Source organism: Mustela lutreola, chromosome 6 (assembly GCF_030435805.1).
Source record: "Mustela lutreola isolate mMusLut2 chromosome 6, mMusLut2.pri, whole genome shotgun sequence".
In the NCBI taxonomy this organism is placed as follows: domain Eukaryota; kingdom Metazoa; phylum Chordata; class Mammalia; order Carnivora; family Mustelidae; genus Mustela; species Mustela lutreola.
Window position 1 is genome coordinate 155,626,448 of NC_081295.1, and position 19,357 is coordinate 155,645,804.

Below are 19,357 nucleotides of genomic sequence, written 5' to 3' on the forward strand. Positions count from 1 at the left end.
ATCTCTCTCTGTCAAATAAATAAAAAGAATCTTAAAAAAAAAAATGGTGTCTGGGTCCTGCATCACTGCATCATCTGGACTCTTCTCAGAGAAGCAGACCAAGTACTAAAATCCATACATGATTGAATTCAATGATCTTAAAAGGAAGGGATGAATTACTTCCAGCAGACCTGTGATTTAGCTGGAATCCTCAACTTGACTTAATTTAAAGCACTTTTTAAAATGATTTAGAAGTGTATACATGTTTTCTTCTCACTAAATAAACTTTAGTGCCACCCAACAGTGCCAAGTCTGACACAGCTTTTACCTCAGATTATGTTTTGGTTGCAAAGAGCAGGAAGTACCAAATGAATGAGCTGATAGAATAAGTAATGTCACTAATCAGGATGTCCAAAGGTAAAGAAATTGCAAGAGTGGGATAACCGAAGTCCCGGTTCCATCGCCATGATAGCCTCAGCAATTCTCCACACCTTGACTTCACCGTCATGCTGGCTACAGGCCCAAGTGTTCATGCAGACAGGGTGAAGTAAAAGCAGGAAGAAATAGTCTATTTCACTGGGTCTCTGACTGAGAGCAAGAAAAGCCTTCCCTGAGCATTTCCTTGTCACTTTTCCTTTTTTTTTTCTGAGAGAGAGAGAGAGAGAAGTACACAGGGGGAGGGAGAGAGAATCTCAAGCTGACTCCCAGCTCAGCAGGGAAACAACATGGTTCTCCCAACCCTGGGATCATGTCCTGAGCTGAAGTCAAAAGTCAGATGCTTAACTCACTGAGCCACCCAGACACCCCACCTTCTCTCTTTTCTAAACCTGATTCTAGTCCCAAATACTGCTTGAGCCATTCACCTACAGGGAATGGGACCATGTGTCTGGTATGGACAAATCAATTTCCTTCATATAAATTTGTCATATTTTTTATTAAGTATAATTCTAGATATTTTCATTCTTCTCTTATTATAAATGGTGTATTTCCCTATTCAAATCTTCTATCATTTAATTGTTCTATGTGAAGGTATTGTTCTATGTGAAGGTATTGACTTGTGCATCATTTTTATATCCTATTATACTTTACTTAATTGACTTAAATTCTTGTTGGCTTTCTGGTAAATTCTGTTGGGTTTTACACTTTGGTGATAATATCTGAAAATAAACATTTTACTGCCTCCTTTTAATTAGCTTGCTTCTAATTTCTTTCTTCTGTCTTATTTCAATGGCTCACAGACTTCATAAAGATGTTAAATAGAAATGAAGAGAGTAGGCATTCCATTTTTTTTCTTCACTTTGCCGGAGAACCTTTTGCACTATTCTTCATTAGATATATTTAATCATAATGAGAAATAATTCTTCTTTGTCTACTTTACTGAGAACTCTAAGTTAAGAATGGATATTGAGTTTTAGAAAATGCTTTTTCAGCATCACTGGGGATGCTTCTTTAGACATATTATGATGAGTTATTTTAATAAACTCCCTAATACTGAGTTATCCTTGCATTTCTGCATAAAACCCCGCTTGGGCATCATGTTGTTCACTTAATTCCAGTTGCCAATATATCATCTACAATTTATGCTTCAATATTATAAATTAGATAATCTCTATTTTCCTTTTTTGTGTGTAATAGTGTTCAGCTTTTGGTATAAATTTTTATTCAGTTCATAAAAATAATATGGAACATAATGCTTTTTTTTTTCTTTAAAGATTTTTTTGAGAGAGAGAACATGTGGGCACATGTGCACGGACACATACGAGTGGGGGTTAGGGGGAAGGGGAGAAGGAGAGAGAGAATCCCAAACTCCCACTGAATGTGGCACTCAATCCTACAACCCTGAGATCATGACCTGAACCAAAACCAAGAGTCCGATGCTCAATGGACTGAGCCACCCAGGTACCCCTAGAAAATAACTGTCTTTTTAATACTCTGAAACTGAATACACTGGAATTCTGTTTTCTTGAAAATTCTGGTAAAATTCCCTTTTCAAAACAATGGGTACTTGGTGTCTCTTTTACAGTTGACAGTTCTTTGACCATTTTCCCTATTCTTTTATGAACCTATTCTGCTTAGATTTGCTAATAATTTGTAATAAGTTTTGGTAAAATATATTTTACAAGAAAACCATTTAAAGATATCCTCTTAGGGACAAGCAAATTGGTCTCTAATGATTTTCTCTCCACCGTGCATGTAACTACAAGTCCTTTATTATCCCTAATTTTCTGTTTGTGTTTTCTCATTTTTTTACAAACCCCATCAGTTAGTGGCTAGTCTTTCATTTTTAAAATGTATTCATTTATTATTTCTTTACCTTTATATTTATTATTTTACTGTAATGAAAAATTTAAAAACAGTTTGGCCATTTCTCTTTCTCCTAAGTACTTTTCCCAGGTTTTTCATTATTTAACCTTTTGCCTTCCACCGACTCACTTTATTTTTATTTTTCCTAGCTTCTTTAGCGGGGTGCTTACTTCACAGAGAAAATTTTCACACTGCACAGTTTTGATATAAATGAATTTCAGTTATGACAGTTCAGTTAAATAACACCAGTTGTCCAACAACACAGTATGAATTTCAGTAGTGAGTAGATGCATAAATTACAAACTTCAGCATTGGATCTTTAGTTCATATAAGTCACTGCACAGAAAACAAATGTACGTTGTTTTCTATCATGTGACCTATCATGTCACTTATTTTATTTATATATATTTTTAAAGATTTTATTTATTTGTCAGAGAGAGAGAGAGCACAAGCAGAGGGAGTGGCAGGCAGAGGAAGAAGCAGGCTCCCCCCGAGCAAGGAGCCCGCTGCAGGACTCTGTCCCAGGACCCCGGGACCATGACCGAGCCAAAGGCAGACGCTTAACCAACTGAGTCACCCACATGTCCCATATCACTTCTTTTAAAATGTGTTGGTTTCTGGACACTGCATACATTACTCAGTTTATGTACAAATAGGAAATGTGTACTTTTAGTTGCCACTTTGTCTCCCAGTGATAAATGTACATGACAAGAACTGCTCATCAAAAGAGGGATTTGGCCATCAAGATGAAAGTATAAGAAAAAAAAGAAAAATAATTATCCTGGAAGTGGAATTCAAACTGAATATAAAAGGAGTTCTAGAAGAAACAGCTGGCAGTGAGACTGCTGGCGCTATCCAGAGACTAGCTACATGACCAGAGGAACTCGGGGAAGGTGAACTCATGGACATAAGTGGGAATATGTTTGTGTCGAAAAGGATGAAGATGTTCCAGAGAAAGTAGCTCCGGCAAAACACTTCATAGTACAGGAATTCTCAAAGATATTTCACAACACTGAAAATACAAAGAATAAAATGGTGGAAGCTGACACGAATTTAGAAAGAGCATGACCCTTCACCAAGGTGTAGAAAAGAAGCTCGGTGTACCCTAAGTTATATGATGACGAGAAGGCAAGCATGTCCAACTATTTTCGCGAAGCTTTTAAAAAAGGAATGACACTTGGGCGCCTGGGTGGCTCAGTGGTTAAGCCACTGCCTTCGGCTCAGGTCATGATCTCAGGGTCCTGGGATCGAGTCCCGCATTGGGCTCTCTGCTCAGCAGGGAGCCTGCTTCCTCCTCTCTCTCTCTCTCTGCCTGCCTCTCTGCCTACTTGTGATTTCTCTCTGTCAAATAAATAAATAAAATCTTAAAAAAAAAAAAAAAAGGAATGACACTTTAATTCTTTAATGGTTTTAATATTTTAAAGCACAATGTCCTAAATATTTTTTTTTCATTTCCCTCTATAATCATAGCAGTCAGTTAAGGGAATTTTTAAATATCTGGATAAAAATGTAGAAATTATTTAGTAATCATGATTTTTCCCACTGATTATTGAGATTGCTTTGCATCATCATTTTAAGATTTTATACTACCTGAAGAACTGCCTGTATTTATGCGTTCTGATTAATGTAAGCAGTTACACTACCTTTTTTTCCTCTAAGTCATGCTCCCCTCCATTCCCACATATTCACAAATATTCTGAATTCTCACTGATATGTAAGAGTTGCTGAAAGATATGAATTTCTTCATTCTCCAATAGGAAACTGGAAATGTTTATTATTAGAAAAGCAAAGCCATTGGTGAAACTGTCTTTCCTTAGATCGAACTTGCAGGCCAAGAACCCAGCTTCAGGGACCTTGGTGGCACAAAGGACGGTGGAAAGGGTTCGCGATCTCCGAAGACTTTTAATGTCAGACAAGTTAAGAGCAAAGCTTTAGTCCAAAACCATCCACAGGAAAGCAGTGAAAACACAGGGGTTCCTGTTATTGTTTCAGGTTTTTAAAATGTGCTTTAAGAAGGGTACTGTCTGCCTGTTGCTGGCACCTCAGTCCCTGAGTAACATAGGACAGGCATGATGGAATTTTCTGAGGAAAGGGTCACAGCAGAGCTACCACTTGGCTTTAAATACAGTGAGGTTGGGGTTGGGAACTGGGGAGAGCAGATCCTGAAGGTGCACCCCTCCCTAAGCCCCTCTAGCTGTTTACTCCACCCCGACATTACCAGCAATAACTACCTGTTGGGATTTGCCCTGGAAGTAGGGAAGGTCTTCCCTCTCTCTCCCTAATTCTAGGGCTGTGGTGTTGTTATGCCACAGAGCAGAAAACATAAGGAGTGCCAGGAAGGTGAGGGCTGGAAAACGGACAGAGCACCCAAGCCCGTTGAGAGACCTGGATGCTGCCATTGCCCTCAAGCTATCATAATTTCTCTGACCCAGAACAGTAGAAAGACCTCTGCTGGTGCAAGTCAAAAGAGAAACTTCCCAGTCCCATCTCGGATCGGACCGTGAGGTATGTGGGGCAAGGGAAACCCTCCTGGGGAGCGGGGCCACAACGAGCCAGACCAACGTAAGTCCTCACTCTACTGCCCTGGCAGGCCCGCATTGCTCTTCCTTGAGTGGAGGCCAGTCAGAGAAAGTGGCTGCATTTTGTTGTTACTCTTTGTGTTCCAAAAAAGATTTTAAAATTATGTTTCTTTTTCCTCTGGTCTTCAAATATTTGCTCAATGAATGAACGTGTGTGTGTAAAAGGACAAGACCGAGGAGGTGCTTACTCTTCTTGTGTTTCCTTTCTCCTAGAGTGAGGTAGACATAAACACAAGGTTTCAATTAGTTATGAATGAGGGAGATAATTAGGTGCCCCAAAAAGGCTTTCTGTGGTCTATAATTTAGTCTAAATTACTTCAGTCCAGCTTTTCCTCCGGTGACCAGGAAGACAGTAGATATTCAGAGTGAGCATGCCTACTCACAACAGCCAAAAATCTTTCAAACTAAGAAGGTCCTTCTTGGAGAAACTGGCAAGGAGAAGCTCCCATGATACCATAAGAACATTGGTCTGGGTTTCAAGGTGCCTAAGGAGGCCACTGAGGCTGCCTACATTGACAAGAAATGCCCCTTTACCAGCAATGTCGCCATCTGAGGGTGGATTGTGTTTGGCATGGTGACCAAGATGAAGATGGAGAGGACCATTAGTTATCCAGCAAGACTGCTGCCACCACGTCTGAAAGCATAGCTACTCAGAGAAACACCATAAGATGTCCTATACCTGCCCTCCTGCTTTACAGATGCTCAGATCAGGAACATCATCACAGTGGACAAGTGCCAGTCCCTGAGTCAGACCACATACTTCACCATTCTCAAGGTCACCAAGCCCACTGGCACCAAGAAACAATCTAGAGGTTCTGAGACTGGATGCTTGCCAATGCCAGACAAAACAGAGTTATTTTCCCCATTCATTAGTCAATCAATCAATCAATCAATCAATCACTTCAGCCCAGATAGAATGATGGAAATTTTGTGTGCATCAATGTTAAGCTAAACCTTAGGAGCAATTTGTTAGTTTGTGATGTGTAATGGGTTCAGTTTTGTTCTGTTAAAGCATATATACAAGTCTTAACCCCTCATACCTATGAATGTGTTTGGAAATAGGGTATCATTAAGAGTTAATTAAGAATCTTGAGATGAGATAAATCTGGATTTAAGGTACCCTTATAAGGGAAAGGAGGAGGTCATCGCAGACATAGAGATGCAGAATGGAGGGCCATGTGAAGCCTGAGGTGGGCAGAAGGAATAGGAGTGTCTTAAGCAGACTCCACGCTGAATGTGGAGACTGACATGGGGCTTGATCTCAGGACCCCAGATTATGACCTGAGCCAATACCAACAGTTGGATGCTTAACCAACTCCACCACCCAGGTGCCCCCAAATATGAGCTTTAATAATAAAATAATGCCAGATTGAAACAGTTTTCAAAATATTTTAAAAATGTTTGATAGAGTAATATTTTAATATTTATATTTAATATTTAATAATTATATTTAATAGTGCTTTTAAATTTGCACTTGAAATAGCAAATAACAATGATAATATTTTGAGGTTCTCATGGGTATTAATATTTTGAGCGATCGGTAATCATGGTTAAGAGCTAGGAATATGGCTGTGATTTCCATTGGCAACAAAGCCACAGGTATGGCTAATGTGACTGGTCTGTTTGCTACGTAGTATTCATAACTGAAAAGAATGCTAAATTTCAGTTAATGGTTAGTGAAAACAAAAATTTTTCTCATTTAAGATTACTCTGCCAACTGAATGGAGAATGGATTTTATGGAAACAAGATTAAGAACAGTGAGGCTAGCTAGAGACAGTAATTTAGGTGTGAGATAGATGACAGGGACTGGACAAAAATGGCAGCAGTGGAGATGGGGAAAAGTAGCCAGATAACAAAAATATACAGGAAATAAAATCGATACATCTTGTAGATAGATTGAAGTGGAGACTGAACAAAAGAACTAACAAGGAAAAAATATCACATCTCTGGCTTGGACAACCACGTGAATGGGATGGCACCATGGCTACCATGAACCGTAAAATTGAAAACACTTGTCAAGAGAGACTGCAAACCCTTGTGGAGAGAATTTTGAGGTGGCTGTTAATGTCAGAATGGCGACGTTGAGAAAGCAGTTGAATTTACTGGTTTGGAATTCAAGGGGAGCCCTAGACTGCAGATATAAATCTGTGAGTCTGCCATAGGTGTTTAGAGCAAGGGGTGTGGTCTAGGCTACGTAGAGTGAGTTTAGTGTCCAATATGCTAGTCACTAGCCATACGTAGTTACTGAGCACTTGAAATGTTGCAAGTCTGAACTAAGACATGCTATAAGTATAAAATACACATTGGGTTTCATAGATCTAATTCCTTAAAATGAAAATTATCATAATTTTATCTTTATTACATGCTGAAATTATACATTTTTGGTATATTGGATTAACTAAAATATTTGATTAAACATAATTTAACTAATTTCCTTTTTCTATTTTAAATGTGGCTGCTGGAAAGTTTAAAGTGACATATATGGCCAATGTTTGTGTCTTGCATTATATTTCTGTTGGGCTTTTTGAAATTAAAAATGTATGCTCTGCTAAAGACCCTGCGTAAGAGAATGAAAAGACAGACCGCAGATGGAGAAAATATTTGCAAATCATCTATATGATAAAGGACTTGTACCTAGACTATATTTTAAGAAATGCCTGAAACTCAACAGCAAGAAAATCAACCCAATTAAAAAATAGGCAAAAGATCTGGACAGACATCTCACCAAAAAGATCTACAGATGGTAAATAAGCATTTCAAAAGATCCTCAACATAACGGTTATTAGGGAAATGCAAATTAAAAACAATGAGCTATTACACACACCTATTATTAGAATGGCTAAATCCAAAACATGACATTGCCAAATACTGATGAGGGTTTGGAACAACAAGAATTCTCATTCAGTCCCTGCTTGTGAGAATGCTGAGCGGCACAGCTGCTTTGGAAGACAGTTTAACAGTTCCTTATAAAGCAAAACATACAGCCCAGCAATTGTGCTCCTGGTAATTTTTACTCAACTGTTTCAAAAGTTATGTCAACATAAAACCTGCACACAAATACTTACAACTTTACTTACAATGGCTAAAAAGTGGAAGCAACGAAGATCCCTTGAAATATGTAAATGGAATTCAAGGAGAGCCCTAGACTGCAGATAGAGATCTGTGAGTCTACCATAGATTTTTAGACCAAGCACAGTTGGTCTATCCATACAATAGAGTTATTCAGTGGTAAAAAGAACCAAGATAGTAATCCACATAACAAAAATGGGTAAATCTTAAATACATGCTGCTAAGGGAAAGAACCAGCCTGAAAATCAAAACTCCTCAACTCGAGTTGATCAGGATTTGGGAGCTGTGCAGATATCTGCTGTTTTATAAGGTCTTATTAGGGCAGCTGGGACCCCTGAGTGGAGATGATGCCTCCTTCCCATACAATGTGGCATAGAGGTTCCATCTATTACCTCCTTCAAGGACTCCTGGCTAAGGCATTCAGAGGTTCTGCAAGGGCATGTGACACTTTTTTCCTATGAATTTTTACTATACATATTCAACTAAATGGCATTTCAGTTTGTTTTTTATTTTATATATTTATATATATATATATATATACATTATATGTATATATATTACATCTTTCTAGAAAAGGAAGAAACTAGAAATTAAGAGTCAAACTGAGGATTCTAGCTGAACCACAGGTTTCTGGGAAGTAGTCATAATAATTTGAGTCATTTTTTTTTTTTGTCAATTTCCATGGCCTTTTTCACTGATTTTTTAAAATGCTTGTGGGCTCTCTCAGAAGAGTCCAGATAATTATGGCAGATTAGATCTTGTACCTAAAGTCCTCTGCTGTGATTACCGGGCATCCTATTTTGATAAATTCTGTATGACCTGATTTGGAACATCATGGTATTGAGCCCAGAAGTACATGGTACAAACACAATTTAATGATCCAATCACAATATAAAAAACAAGTGGCCCTATTATAACTTGTAATAAATGATGCAAAAAAAGAGTGAATTCATTAATGTTCCTCGTTTGCCAGTTGATTGGGGTTAGCCAATTATCGGGCTCCAGTGTGAATTAGTTGGCAGGGCAAAGTGTCCACATTCCTGTCAACCTGCTCTTGATATATAGCCCAGTTTAGAAACCACAATAAATGTTCGGATAAAATCAGACCAAGAAATTCTGGGCTTTGGGCCTCAAATATCAGCAGCTTATGGGCAGCTAGCCTGACACAAAGAATTTTTTCACACATCATAGCCAATGTAAAGAGGAAGCAAAACAGCTGTAACTAATGCTCCCATACTAGACAGTCTTAAGGTCTGTAAAGTTTGTTACAGCTCCAGGCTTTCACTGTTATCTGATACAAAGTACTTAAAACTAATATTTTTTAAATAAAGGGAAGCCATATTCCTCATGGCTCTCATGGCCCATGGAAGGATCTCCCTGAGGACACGGGATTACTGGAATTTTTTTCTGTTCAAAGGATTCCCTTCTCTGAATTTCTTCACCTAGATATAAAGTCTCACTGAAAATGCTGTAAATGCATAAAGAATCCAGTTAGGTGTTTAGTACTAAGATAGTCATGCAACCACTCCAGTGAGACCTCATTATTTCTCAAAAGATATTGTGTGAGCAAAGTGAACTTGGAAAAATGGACCAAGAAATCTATTTGCTTGTTACACCAGCAGTTTCCAAGTCAGAACACCTACCCACATACATTACAACTAAGACGAGCCTACAGTCTTTTGGAAAGTGTGGGTGGCTCTTAAAAGAGCCTTTGGGTTCTAAAGTTTGTCTAGTGACTGGAGTCATTTTACTTGGAGCTGGTGTACTTGGTGACGGCCTTGGTGCCCTCGGACACGGCGTGCTTGGCCAGCTCCCCGGGCAGCAGCAGGCGCACGGCCGTCTGGATCTCCCTGGACGTGATGGTCGAGCGCTTGTTGTAGTGCGCCAGGCGGGACGCCTCGCCCGCGATGCGCTCGAAGATGTCGTTGACGAACGAGTTCATGATGCCCATGGCCTTGGACGAGATGCCGGTGTCGGGGTGCACCTGCTTCAGCACCTTATAGATGTAAATGGAATAGCTCTCTTTGCGACATCTCTTACGCTTTTTCCCTTCTTTTCTCTGAGTTTTTGTTACTGCTTTCTTGAAACCTTTCTTGGAAATGGTAGTGCCCTTCGAAGTCAGCTCTGGCATGGCTGGTAAATAGCTCCAATGTGGCCAACAACTGGCACTTGGAGAAGCCAAGTGTGGTATTTATAGGCGCAGCGCCCAATGACGCGTTGGGCGGCCAGCATCCGATTGGTCAATGGGTAGTGGCGTGTTTTTAAATTTGGTGATTCCAGGAACATCCTCTCATTGGTAGACTAATAGCCAATCAGATAAATAGGCCTGGTGCCTGGCCTAACGGAAATTCCCTCCGTTATCACACAGGTGTTCCTAAGCAATGACAGGTGGAGGCAAGCAGGGCGGCAAGGCGCGCGCCAAGGCCAAGACGCGCTCGTCGCGGGCAGGTCTGCAGTTCCCGGTGGGCCGCGTGCACCGCCTGCTCCGCAAGGGCAACTACTCGGAGCGGGTCGGGGCCGGCGCGCCCGTGTACCTGGCGGCCGTGCTCGAGTACCTGACGGCCGAGATCCTGGAGCTGGCGGGCAACGCGGCGCGCGACAACAAGAAGACGCACATCATCCCGCGCCACCTGCAGCTGGCCATCCGCAACGACGAGGAGCTCAACAAGCTGCTGGGCCGCGTCACCATCGCGCAGGGCGGCGTGCTGCCCAACATCCAGGCCGTGCTGCTGCCCAAGAAGACCGAGAGCCACCCTCATAAAGTCCAGTCCAAGTAATACCTCAGAAGCAGTAAAGCTTTGTGAGTGAAAACAAATCCAAACTGAACCAAAAGCTCTTTCCAGAGCCACTCACATTTTCTGAGAAAGAGCTTAGATTTACAAAAAAGTTAACGAAGAACAGTAATGGATTCACCTGCAATAAATAAGGATTTAGTTGACCACAACTCTTTTTAACAGGACGTGGAAAACTATCTAGTTAATGGTGACCGAGACCTCTGAAGCAGTTTTCCCTAACGTGCAGTGACTTTTCCAACGGAACTGTTTTAGCCCTCCAGAGGACACAGAGTAGCCATCTGGCAGGCTCTTGGGGGCAGAAGTGCCTCTCCTTGGCAAAGGAGCAAACTTAGATTAGGGCTGTTGTGATAGCAACAAACTTAGCACCAAACAAGGGGTATGATTGGTCTTTTGAGCCTTTGTGGATTATCAGAACATTGTGACTCAGCAACTTGAGGTCATTAACCCAATTCCACCCTCTGCTCCAAGAATCCATAAGAGGGCAGTGAGATAGGCTGGTCTGTCACTTACGGTTTCATCTCTTGCCCCATGAGTCTTTTAAAATCCTGAAATTTATCAGAACTGGACCACATTGAACATTCTACCTAGTAGAAATAAAACTGACATGTGACTACCTTCCCATCTTAAATATACATTCTTACACAGTCCAACTAAACTCACCAGTATGTTAATCAACCAATAATATATGACCATCATATAAGAATGGCACCCAAATAACACAATGCTGGAAATAAGAACCAAATTTGTTGCCTTCACTGGAATATAACAATATTATTAGATCTCTGACCATTTTCTCTTTAAAATCTAGCAGGAAAATTTGGGATTCCCCGATGAATCTCCTCTCCCTTTGTTATCAGAGACAAATTAAATCCTACATGATATAAGTAATTTTATTCCTAACACCTTTCTTTTGATTTTCCTTAATCGCAGCCATTCAGGTTCTGCTTAGATTCTAGGCTGCTGTCTGTGTTCTTTCTGGGCAATTTAGGATCTTGTATTATCTTAAGGGCCAAGGTGGGGCCTAAATCCAGTAATAACTGGTTATAAGAAACCAAAGAGAAGACACAGAGAAGGGAAGATCATGTGAAAGTCGAAGGCAGTTGTTAGAAGTGATATGGTTACAAACCAAGGGACACTAAAGATTCCTGGAAGCCACCAGAAAAGAGGAGGGAAGCATGGGACAAATTCTCTCCCTAAGCACCCAGAAGGAACCAGTTCTGTTACACTTGAATTTGACTTCTTCCTGCCAGAAATATACAAGAATAAACTTCTGTTTTAATCCCCCAGTTTGTGATTTGTTATAGCAGCCATAAGAAACTAATATTCTCTTTTAAGAGAATGCAAAGACAAGCTATAGACTCAAAGAAAATAGCTGCAAAGCACATATTTTACAAAGAACTAGTACTTAGGATATATAAAGAACTCCCAAAACTTAACAGTAAGAAACTAGTCAACAATCCATTTAGAAAATGGATGAAAACATAAATGGATTTCACCAAAAAAGATATACAGATGGCAAATAAGCACATAAAAAGGTGTTCAATATCATATGTCATTAGGTCATTTAAAATTAAAACCACAATGAGATGCCATTATACACTGACCCCAATGACCAAAATCCAAAACACTGACACCACCAAATGCTGGCTAGGAGCTGAAGTAACGGTACAACATTACAGTGCTGGTTGTAGTGAAAAATGGGACAGCCACTTTGAAAAACACAGTTGGTTATAAAAGTAAACATTAGCTTAATATTTGATCCAGCAATTGTGATATATCTATCTAAGATTATGTGTGTGTGTGTGTATGTGTATGTATACCTCCCAAATATTTATAGCAGTTTTATTCACAATTCAGTTCAATAGATGACTGGATAAATAAACTATGGTACATCCATACAAGGAAGTTTTATTCAGTGATAAAAAGAAATGAGCTATCAAGCCATGAAAAGGTAGCAGGAATCTTCAAAGCATACTGCTAAGTGAAGGAGCCGGTCTGAAAAGACGATGTACTACATTAGTCTAATAACATCCTGGGAAAGGCAAAACTATAAGAACAGTAAGAAAGACTAGTGGTTGTCAGGATTTGGTGGAAGAGATGAAGCATGGAGGACCTTTAGGACAAGGAAACCATTCTCTGTAATACTATATGGTGGGTACATGACATTATGCAGTAGTCAAAACCCACAGAACTAACAGCACAACACAGAGTGAATGCTAATGTAAATTATGGATTTTCACGAATAATAATATACCAATAGAGAATCATTAATTGTAAAAATGTGCCACACTAACACAGTGGCAGAGGAAGTATATTAAGTATATGCACTTTTTCTTTTTTTAAAGATTTTATTCATTTATTTGACAGATCACAAGTAGGCAGAGAGGAAGGCAGAGAGAGAGGAGGAAGCAGGCTCCCCACTGAGCAGAGAGCCCAAAGCGGGGCTTGATCCCAGGACCCGGAGATCATGACCTGAGCAGAAGGCAGAGGCTTTAACCCACTGAGCCACCCAGGTGCCCCGGTATATGCACTTTCTACTCAATTTTTCTGTCAACTTGAAACTGCCTTTAAAAATAAAGTCCATTTTTAATTTTTTTAAAAGATTTATTTATTTGAGAGAGTGTGTGAGAGAGAGATCATGAGAGGGGAGGGATAGTGGGAGAAGCAGACTCCCCACAGCATTACAGTGCTGGAGGTGAATGCAGGACTCCATCCCAGGACCCTGAGATCATGACCTGAGTGGAAGGCAGATGCTTAACAACTGAGCCACCCAGATGCCCACAAAGTCTATTCTTTAAAAAACAAAACTCCAAAAGATTACCTACTATATAATTCATTTTACATAACATTCTTGAAATGACATAAAGAAACAGAAACTGTATTAGTGGCCCAAGAGGAGTGTGGATGACAGAGAAGTGTCTGTGCTATAAAAAGGAAAATATGAGGGATCCTTGCCATTACAGATTGCCATGTTGATTATCTCAATGTCAACATCCTGGTGGTGATACTGTACCAAGTTTTGCAAGATGTACATTTTGGGGAAACTGAGTAAATGCTACATGGTTTCTGTAATATTTTTTACAATTGCATGTGAATCTACAATATCTCAAAATAAAGTTTACTTAAAAAATTTTGGGGGGCACCTGGGTGGCTCAGTTGTTAAGCATCTGCCTTTGGCTCAGGTCATGATTCCAGGGTCCTGGGATCGAGCCCCATATTCTGCTAAGCGGAAAGCCTGCTTCTCCCTCTCCTACTCCCCTTGCTTGTGTCCCTCATCCTGTCAAATAAATAAATAAATTAATTAATTAAAAAAATTTTTATAAGATGCAGTTGAAGTCATACTGAGAGGGAAACCTAGCACTAAATGGTCATATTGGAAGAGGAGAAAGTTCTCAAATCATTACTACAAACTTCCACATAAAGGTATAGAAAAAGAAGAGCAAAATAAGTTCAGTGCAAGAAGAAAGAAAGACAAGAAAAGAACTCAGGGAGGGCACCTGAGTGGCACAGTCAGTTAAGCATCTGACTCTTGGTTTTAGCTCAGGTCGTAATCTCAAGAGTCAAAGAGATCCAGTCCCGAGCTGGGCTCCATGCTCAACACAGAGTCTGCTTGAGTTTTTCTCTCCCTCTCCCTCTGTCCCTCCTGCTCTTGCTCTCTCTTTAAAATCAATCAATCAAAAAAGAAAAAAAAAGAGAGAGAGAGAACTCAATGAGATTAAAAACAAACAAAAAAAATAGAAAAACCATGGCAACAATGTTTTTTAAAAAAATCAATACAATTGAGAAACTCTATCAAGACTGACAATAAAAGAGAGAAATTACAAATCTCAGAAATAAAACGGGTATATAACAGATCATTAAAATGATAATAAGGGAATACTGCAGGCAACCACAAACTAGAAGAATTCATCCAAGACAAATTAGAAAAATGGAATATTCTTATAAATTTAAAGAAATGGAAATAATAACAAAAACCTTCTCTCAGATAAGATCTATAGACCTAGATGGTTTTAATAAAGAATTCTACCAAATGTTTAAAGAAGAAAAGCACTGATTTTTATACAATCTCTTCCAGAAAAATTAAAGAAAAAATAATTCCCAACTTAATTTATGATTCTAAAATTAGCTCAATACTAAAATCATATAAAAACAGTATAAAATAAAACTACAAATCAATATCCCTATGAACATAGGAAAGAAACAATAATAGCAAACAAGTCCAACAGTGTATAAAGATCAAGGAATGCAAGACAGGCTCAATATTCAAAATTAATGTAATCTACCATATTGACGGTATAAAGAAGAACACTATAACCATAGTAATGAATGCAGAGAAAATGTTTGACAAAATTCACTATCCTTTCCTGACTAAAAACTCTCAACAGAGTAGTAATAGAATTTTCTGAGTGTGATAAAGGACCTCTACAAGTATCCAACAGATAACATCATATTAATGAAAAGAGAGTCAGTGCTTCCCCATAAGATCAGGAACAAGGCAAAGATATTCATTATCACCATTACATTCAACTTCTGAAGTCTTTCATAGAGCACAAAAGAAATTAAAGGCACATGGATTTGAAAAGAATAAATAAAGCTCTTATTTGAAGATGATGGGATTGTCCATGTGGAAAATCACAAAGACCCTACAAAACAAAACAAAACAAAAAACCAAAACCAAAACTCCTAAAACTTAATAACTGAAATATAAAAGAACTATAATATCAAAGAGTTTTGAAAAGAAAGAATAAAGTGGGAGGAATCCCTCTTCCCAGGTTCAAAGGTTATTATATATTGTGGTGATCAAGACTGTGTGGTAATAGGAAAAGGATAGATAAATAGATTAATGGACCAAAACAGAGAACCCACAAATAGTCCCACACAAGTAGGGCTACCTAGCTTTTGACACTGATGATAAAGAAATTTAAGGGAGGAAGAATAACGTTTTAAACAAACGATGCCAGACCAATAGGCACAAGTAGGAAACTCAACCTAAGCCTCACACTTTTCACAAAAATTCGCTTAAACCTGATGGTAGATTCAACTATAAAATGTAAAACCATGAACCTTTTAGAAAGGAAGACAAATCTTTGGGATCTAGAGCTACACAAAAAGTTCTTAAACATGAAACCAAAACCATCCAGGAGAGAAAAAAAATTGGTAAATGTCATCAAAAGCAAAAATGTTTGTTTTTTGAGAGTCCTGTAAAAATTAAAACGACAAGCTATAGACATACAGAATATATCTGCAAACTATAAATATGACAAATCTACATTTAGAATATATAAAAACTTTTCCAAGCTCAATAGTAAAAAACAAACAAACAAACAAAAACAAAAACTATCCCATTTAAAAAATGGGCAAAATCACTAAGGGACATTTCACAGAAATTAATAAACATTAATAACCACTAGGGATATGCAAATTAAGACTCTGATGAGATATCAATATATACCTATGAGGCAACTAAAATAAAGAATAGTGACATTGATTGCTGGCATAAATGTAGAGAAATTCCATGTCTCATACATTGCTAGTGAGAAAATATGTTATCGTCACTTTGGCAAATTTCTTGGCAGTGTCTTAAATTACGAAAGGAATTTCTTAAAATGCGAAAGGTATTACCATATGATCCCATACTCCCGGTACAGAGCACTCATCCCAGTGAAATGAAAACTGACGTTTACACAAAGACCTCTGTGTTCACAGCAGGGTTTTGGTGGTTTATTTTTGTTTAATCCGTAATAGTTGGAAAAGCTAGGATGTCCTTTAAAAGGTGAATGTTAAACAGCTGTTATTTATCCCTACCACGGAATACTATGGAGCAACAAAAAGGAAGAGCTACTGACACATGCAACGACCTGAATGTACCTCTGCGGAATTCTGCAGAGTAAAAATACGGTAGGATTTCATTTACAGGACATTTCAAAACCGAATTATTGAGTGTATATCAATTCTCACTTCCAGCTGGTGTCCTTGGTGGACATTATACAGGAAATAGCCATCTGATGAAAACTTCAAGGTCTGAAGAAAGCCTCTGCTTCCAGTGAGACTGCCCAACAGGTCCGCAGGACCGCAGAAGAAGCGCGTCTCCACCAATCGCCCAGGTTCCCCAGGAGAAACAACGCCCAGGACCATTGCTGAACTTCAGGACCACGCTGCTTTACCATCTCGCCCAACAACAAAACTCCTGTTTACGGTCCTCACATTCTCACCGCCTTCCGTAGAGACTCAGGAAAACCCCTTAGACCATCAACCACAGGAACATGACTCGGTCTCTAACAAAGACTGATGGCTTTCCGGGACTTGGAGTAAGGGGCTCCTTTACAGTCCGTGTATTCAAATGAGTTTGACATAGTCATGTCTGATTGGATGAACGGTAATAACAGACAGTAGGTCAAAGCCAAACAGCCCCGTTCCACTCTCTGGTTGGACAGTTGCCTAGACGACCTCAGCCAATCAGAACATGCCCCAGTGCAGTGGCCGGAGGAGGATCCTTCCCTTTAGTTGTGCCTGAAGTGCTCTTATTTCTGTTCCCTGTTTTTGAAGGTGGGCAGAAGCAAGTAGGCCAGGCTGAGAGCAGATGCACCGTGTTTCCTCCGGGGCTGGCAAGCGGCGAGCCCGTGGGGGGGAAGGTGGACTCATGAGCTGGCCGACCTGGGAGCTGCGAGCCCAGCGCTGGGCAGGGCGGGCAGTCAGTCCATCATTCAGGAACACCAAGGGCCACCACCACAGAGGCAAGTGCGACCCAAGTCTTCATTTAGTAAAAGCCCAAGGACTAATATGCACTCCTGGGAAAGGACACAATAGCAAAGCAAACGTCAAAGTCTCTTTTTCAAAGGTGTCTACCCAATTTCAGAGAGTGAGCTGTGGCCAGATTTCCCAAGAACCATATATATTTCCATAAATCAACCCATTTAATTATGTTTTCTTGATAAGTTTCCTGTAAGTTACTCTGCGAGAAAGGGTTTTACTTAAAACTTCGATTGTCATTAGATTTTTAAATCCTATTCTAACCTTTCCCATTTAAAACAAAAAACAAAAACAAAAAACAACTCTAGGTGCCCACTAAGTTGATTTCAAGGCAGGGTAGGGCACTGAGTTGAAAAACTCTGGGACAGTCAGTGCCAAAAGAGAAGTGCCCATCCCCCAACCTTACAGCCAGTGGAACTACTGTCTGGGGTCCTGGGTCACAGTTACCCCAAAGGTGGAAACACAGCCTGAGCTGATCTAATGAGAGAACTTCCTGAGATTTTCAGCTCTGCCCCTTGAACACACTTTTTCTTTCTTTTAAGAAGTTGTGAATAAGGCTCTGGAGCTGCTGAGGAAGGTCTCCTGGCTCTCAGAAAAGATTGAAAACTGAAATGAAAGGGAACAAGAAAAATGGGTTTGGGACGTCTGGGGTGAAGGAGAGAGAGAGCAGCCTTGACACCCAATCTCAGCCGCTGTGTTCCAAAGGCCCTTAAATTTTGAGCTGCCACACACTACTTAGCACTAAATCTCCCCTTTGCTTTTGGCCCTTCTTTTAAAAAATACTATTCAGTTTGACTTCTGTCACTTGCAAGAGACTGTATCTGACAAATCAAAGCCAAAACTAACTCTGCCCATGAGAAGTTCTACCCACCATGTGCTACCATAACAGAAAATTGTGCATCTGCCCTTAATTCTGTCCCTCCTCTTTTGTAGCAATAATGCTGAGTCTTTGCTCTTCACCCTTACATTTCATTCAAAGAGAGGTGAAAATCAGAGTGGGAGAGAGAGGAATCTGGTACATTGAACCCAATCAAAACTTTAAAGTAAATGGCTGAAGCAGAAAGTACTCACACAGAGTCTCAGGCTATGACTGATTTTCCTACACTGGGTGTTAAGAAAAAAGAAATGACTCTTGCTTTGATCTCCAAGCTAACATTAGAAGAATGCTGAGGTAGTTGGATGAAGAGGAAGGAAAATATGGAAATTTTAAGGGAAACTTTTCTTTTCTAATAGGTGGTATTATGGCTAACCCCCACCATGAATGTACCTTAATTCAAAACTATTTCTAAAAAATTCTAGCCATTATCTAAGCCTCCAGCAAGTTGCAATCACTAATCACAGATCACCATAATGAATATATGATAAAGAAAATGTCTGAAATATTGCAAAAATTACCAAAATGGAGATACAAAGTGAGTAAATGCTAATAGAAAAATGGCACCAATAGACATGCTCCACACAGGGTTGCCACAAACCTTAAATTTGTAAAAAACAAAACAAAACAAAACGAACCACAGTATCTGTGAAGTAGAATAAAGTGAAGCAGGATAAAATGATGTATGTCTAAACGATGAAACTGAGTAAAGGAAACCTCATTTAAAAATGGAGTCAGGAGGCCACAAGTGGGAACTCTGATGTTTTATTTCTTCTGCTCCACTGCATTCCCAACAGGAAGAAGCATACTTTACTACTGGGATAGGGGGAAGGAAGACCTTCTCCTTGCCCAGCAACAAGTTCAGCCAATAAGAAAATACCACAACTCAGCCAGTGAGATGCTGTCATCACCCTGAACTCTAACTTTCCTCCAGTGGGCTTTCTTTCCTTTAAAGTAACCCCTTCCAACCTCTTCCTTTTCTCTACCCAGTAATGTTCCTTTCCTT

General features: G+C 39.6%; 2 protein-coding genes and 1 pseudogene across 2 annotated transcripts; 2 read left to right on the top strand and 1 right to left on the bottom strand.

Moving 5' to 3' along the window:
- The first annotated feature begins 4,790 nt into the window (after positions 1-4,790).
- Positions 4,791-5,814, top strand: LOC131834738 (small ribosomal subunit protein uS17-like; annotated as a pseudogene).
- Positions 5,815-9,641: 3,827 nt separating this feature from the next.
- Positions 9,642-10,082, bottom strand: LOC131833295 (histone H2B type 1-A-like). Its single transcript, XM_059176414.1, has one exon. It carries the CDS (start codon positions 10,061-10,063, stop codon positions 9,680-9,682), a length of 384 nt encoding a protein of 127 aa, XP_059032397.1. The 5' UTR covers positions 10,064-10,082; the 3' UTR covers positions 9,642-9,679.
- A 231-nt stretch (positions 10,083-10,313) lies between these two features.
- On the top strand, positions 10,314-10,724 carry LOC131834832 (histone H2A type 1-H-like). The gene has a single exon (XM_059179505.1). It carries the CDS (start codon positions 10,314-10,316, stop codon positions 10,707-10,709), a length of 396 nt encoding a protein of 131 aa, XP_059035488.1. The 3' UTR covers positions 10,710-10,724.
- The last annotated feature ends 8,633 nt before the right edge of the window (positions 10,725-19,357 follow it).

Bases quoted from the DNA above. Each gene is read 5' to 3' on its own strand.
- LOC131833295 (XM_059176414.1), bottom strand. From the start codon at position 10,063: ATGCCAGAGCTGACTTCGAAGGGCACTACCATTTCCAAGAAAGGTTTC.
- LOC131834832 (XM_059179505.1), top strand. From the start codon at position 10,314: ATGACAGGTGGAGGCAAGCAGGGCGGCAAGGCGCGCGCCAAGGCCAAG.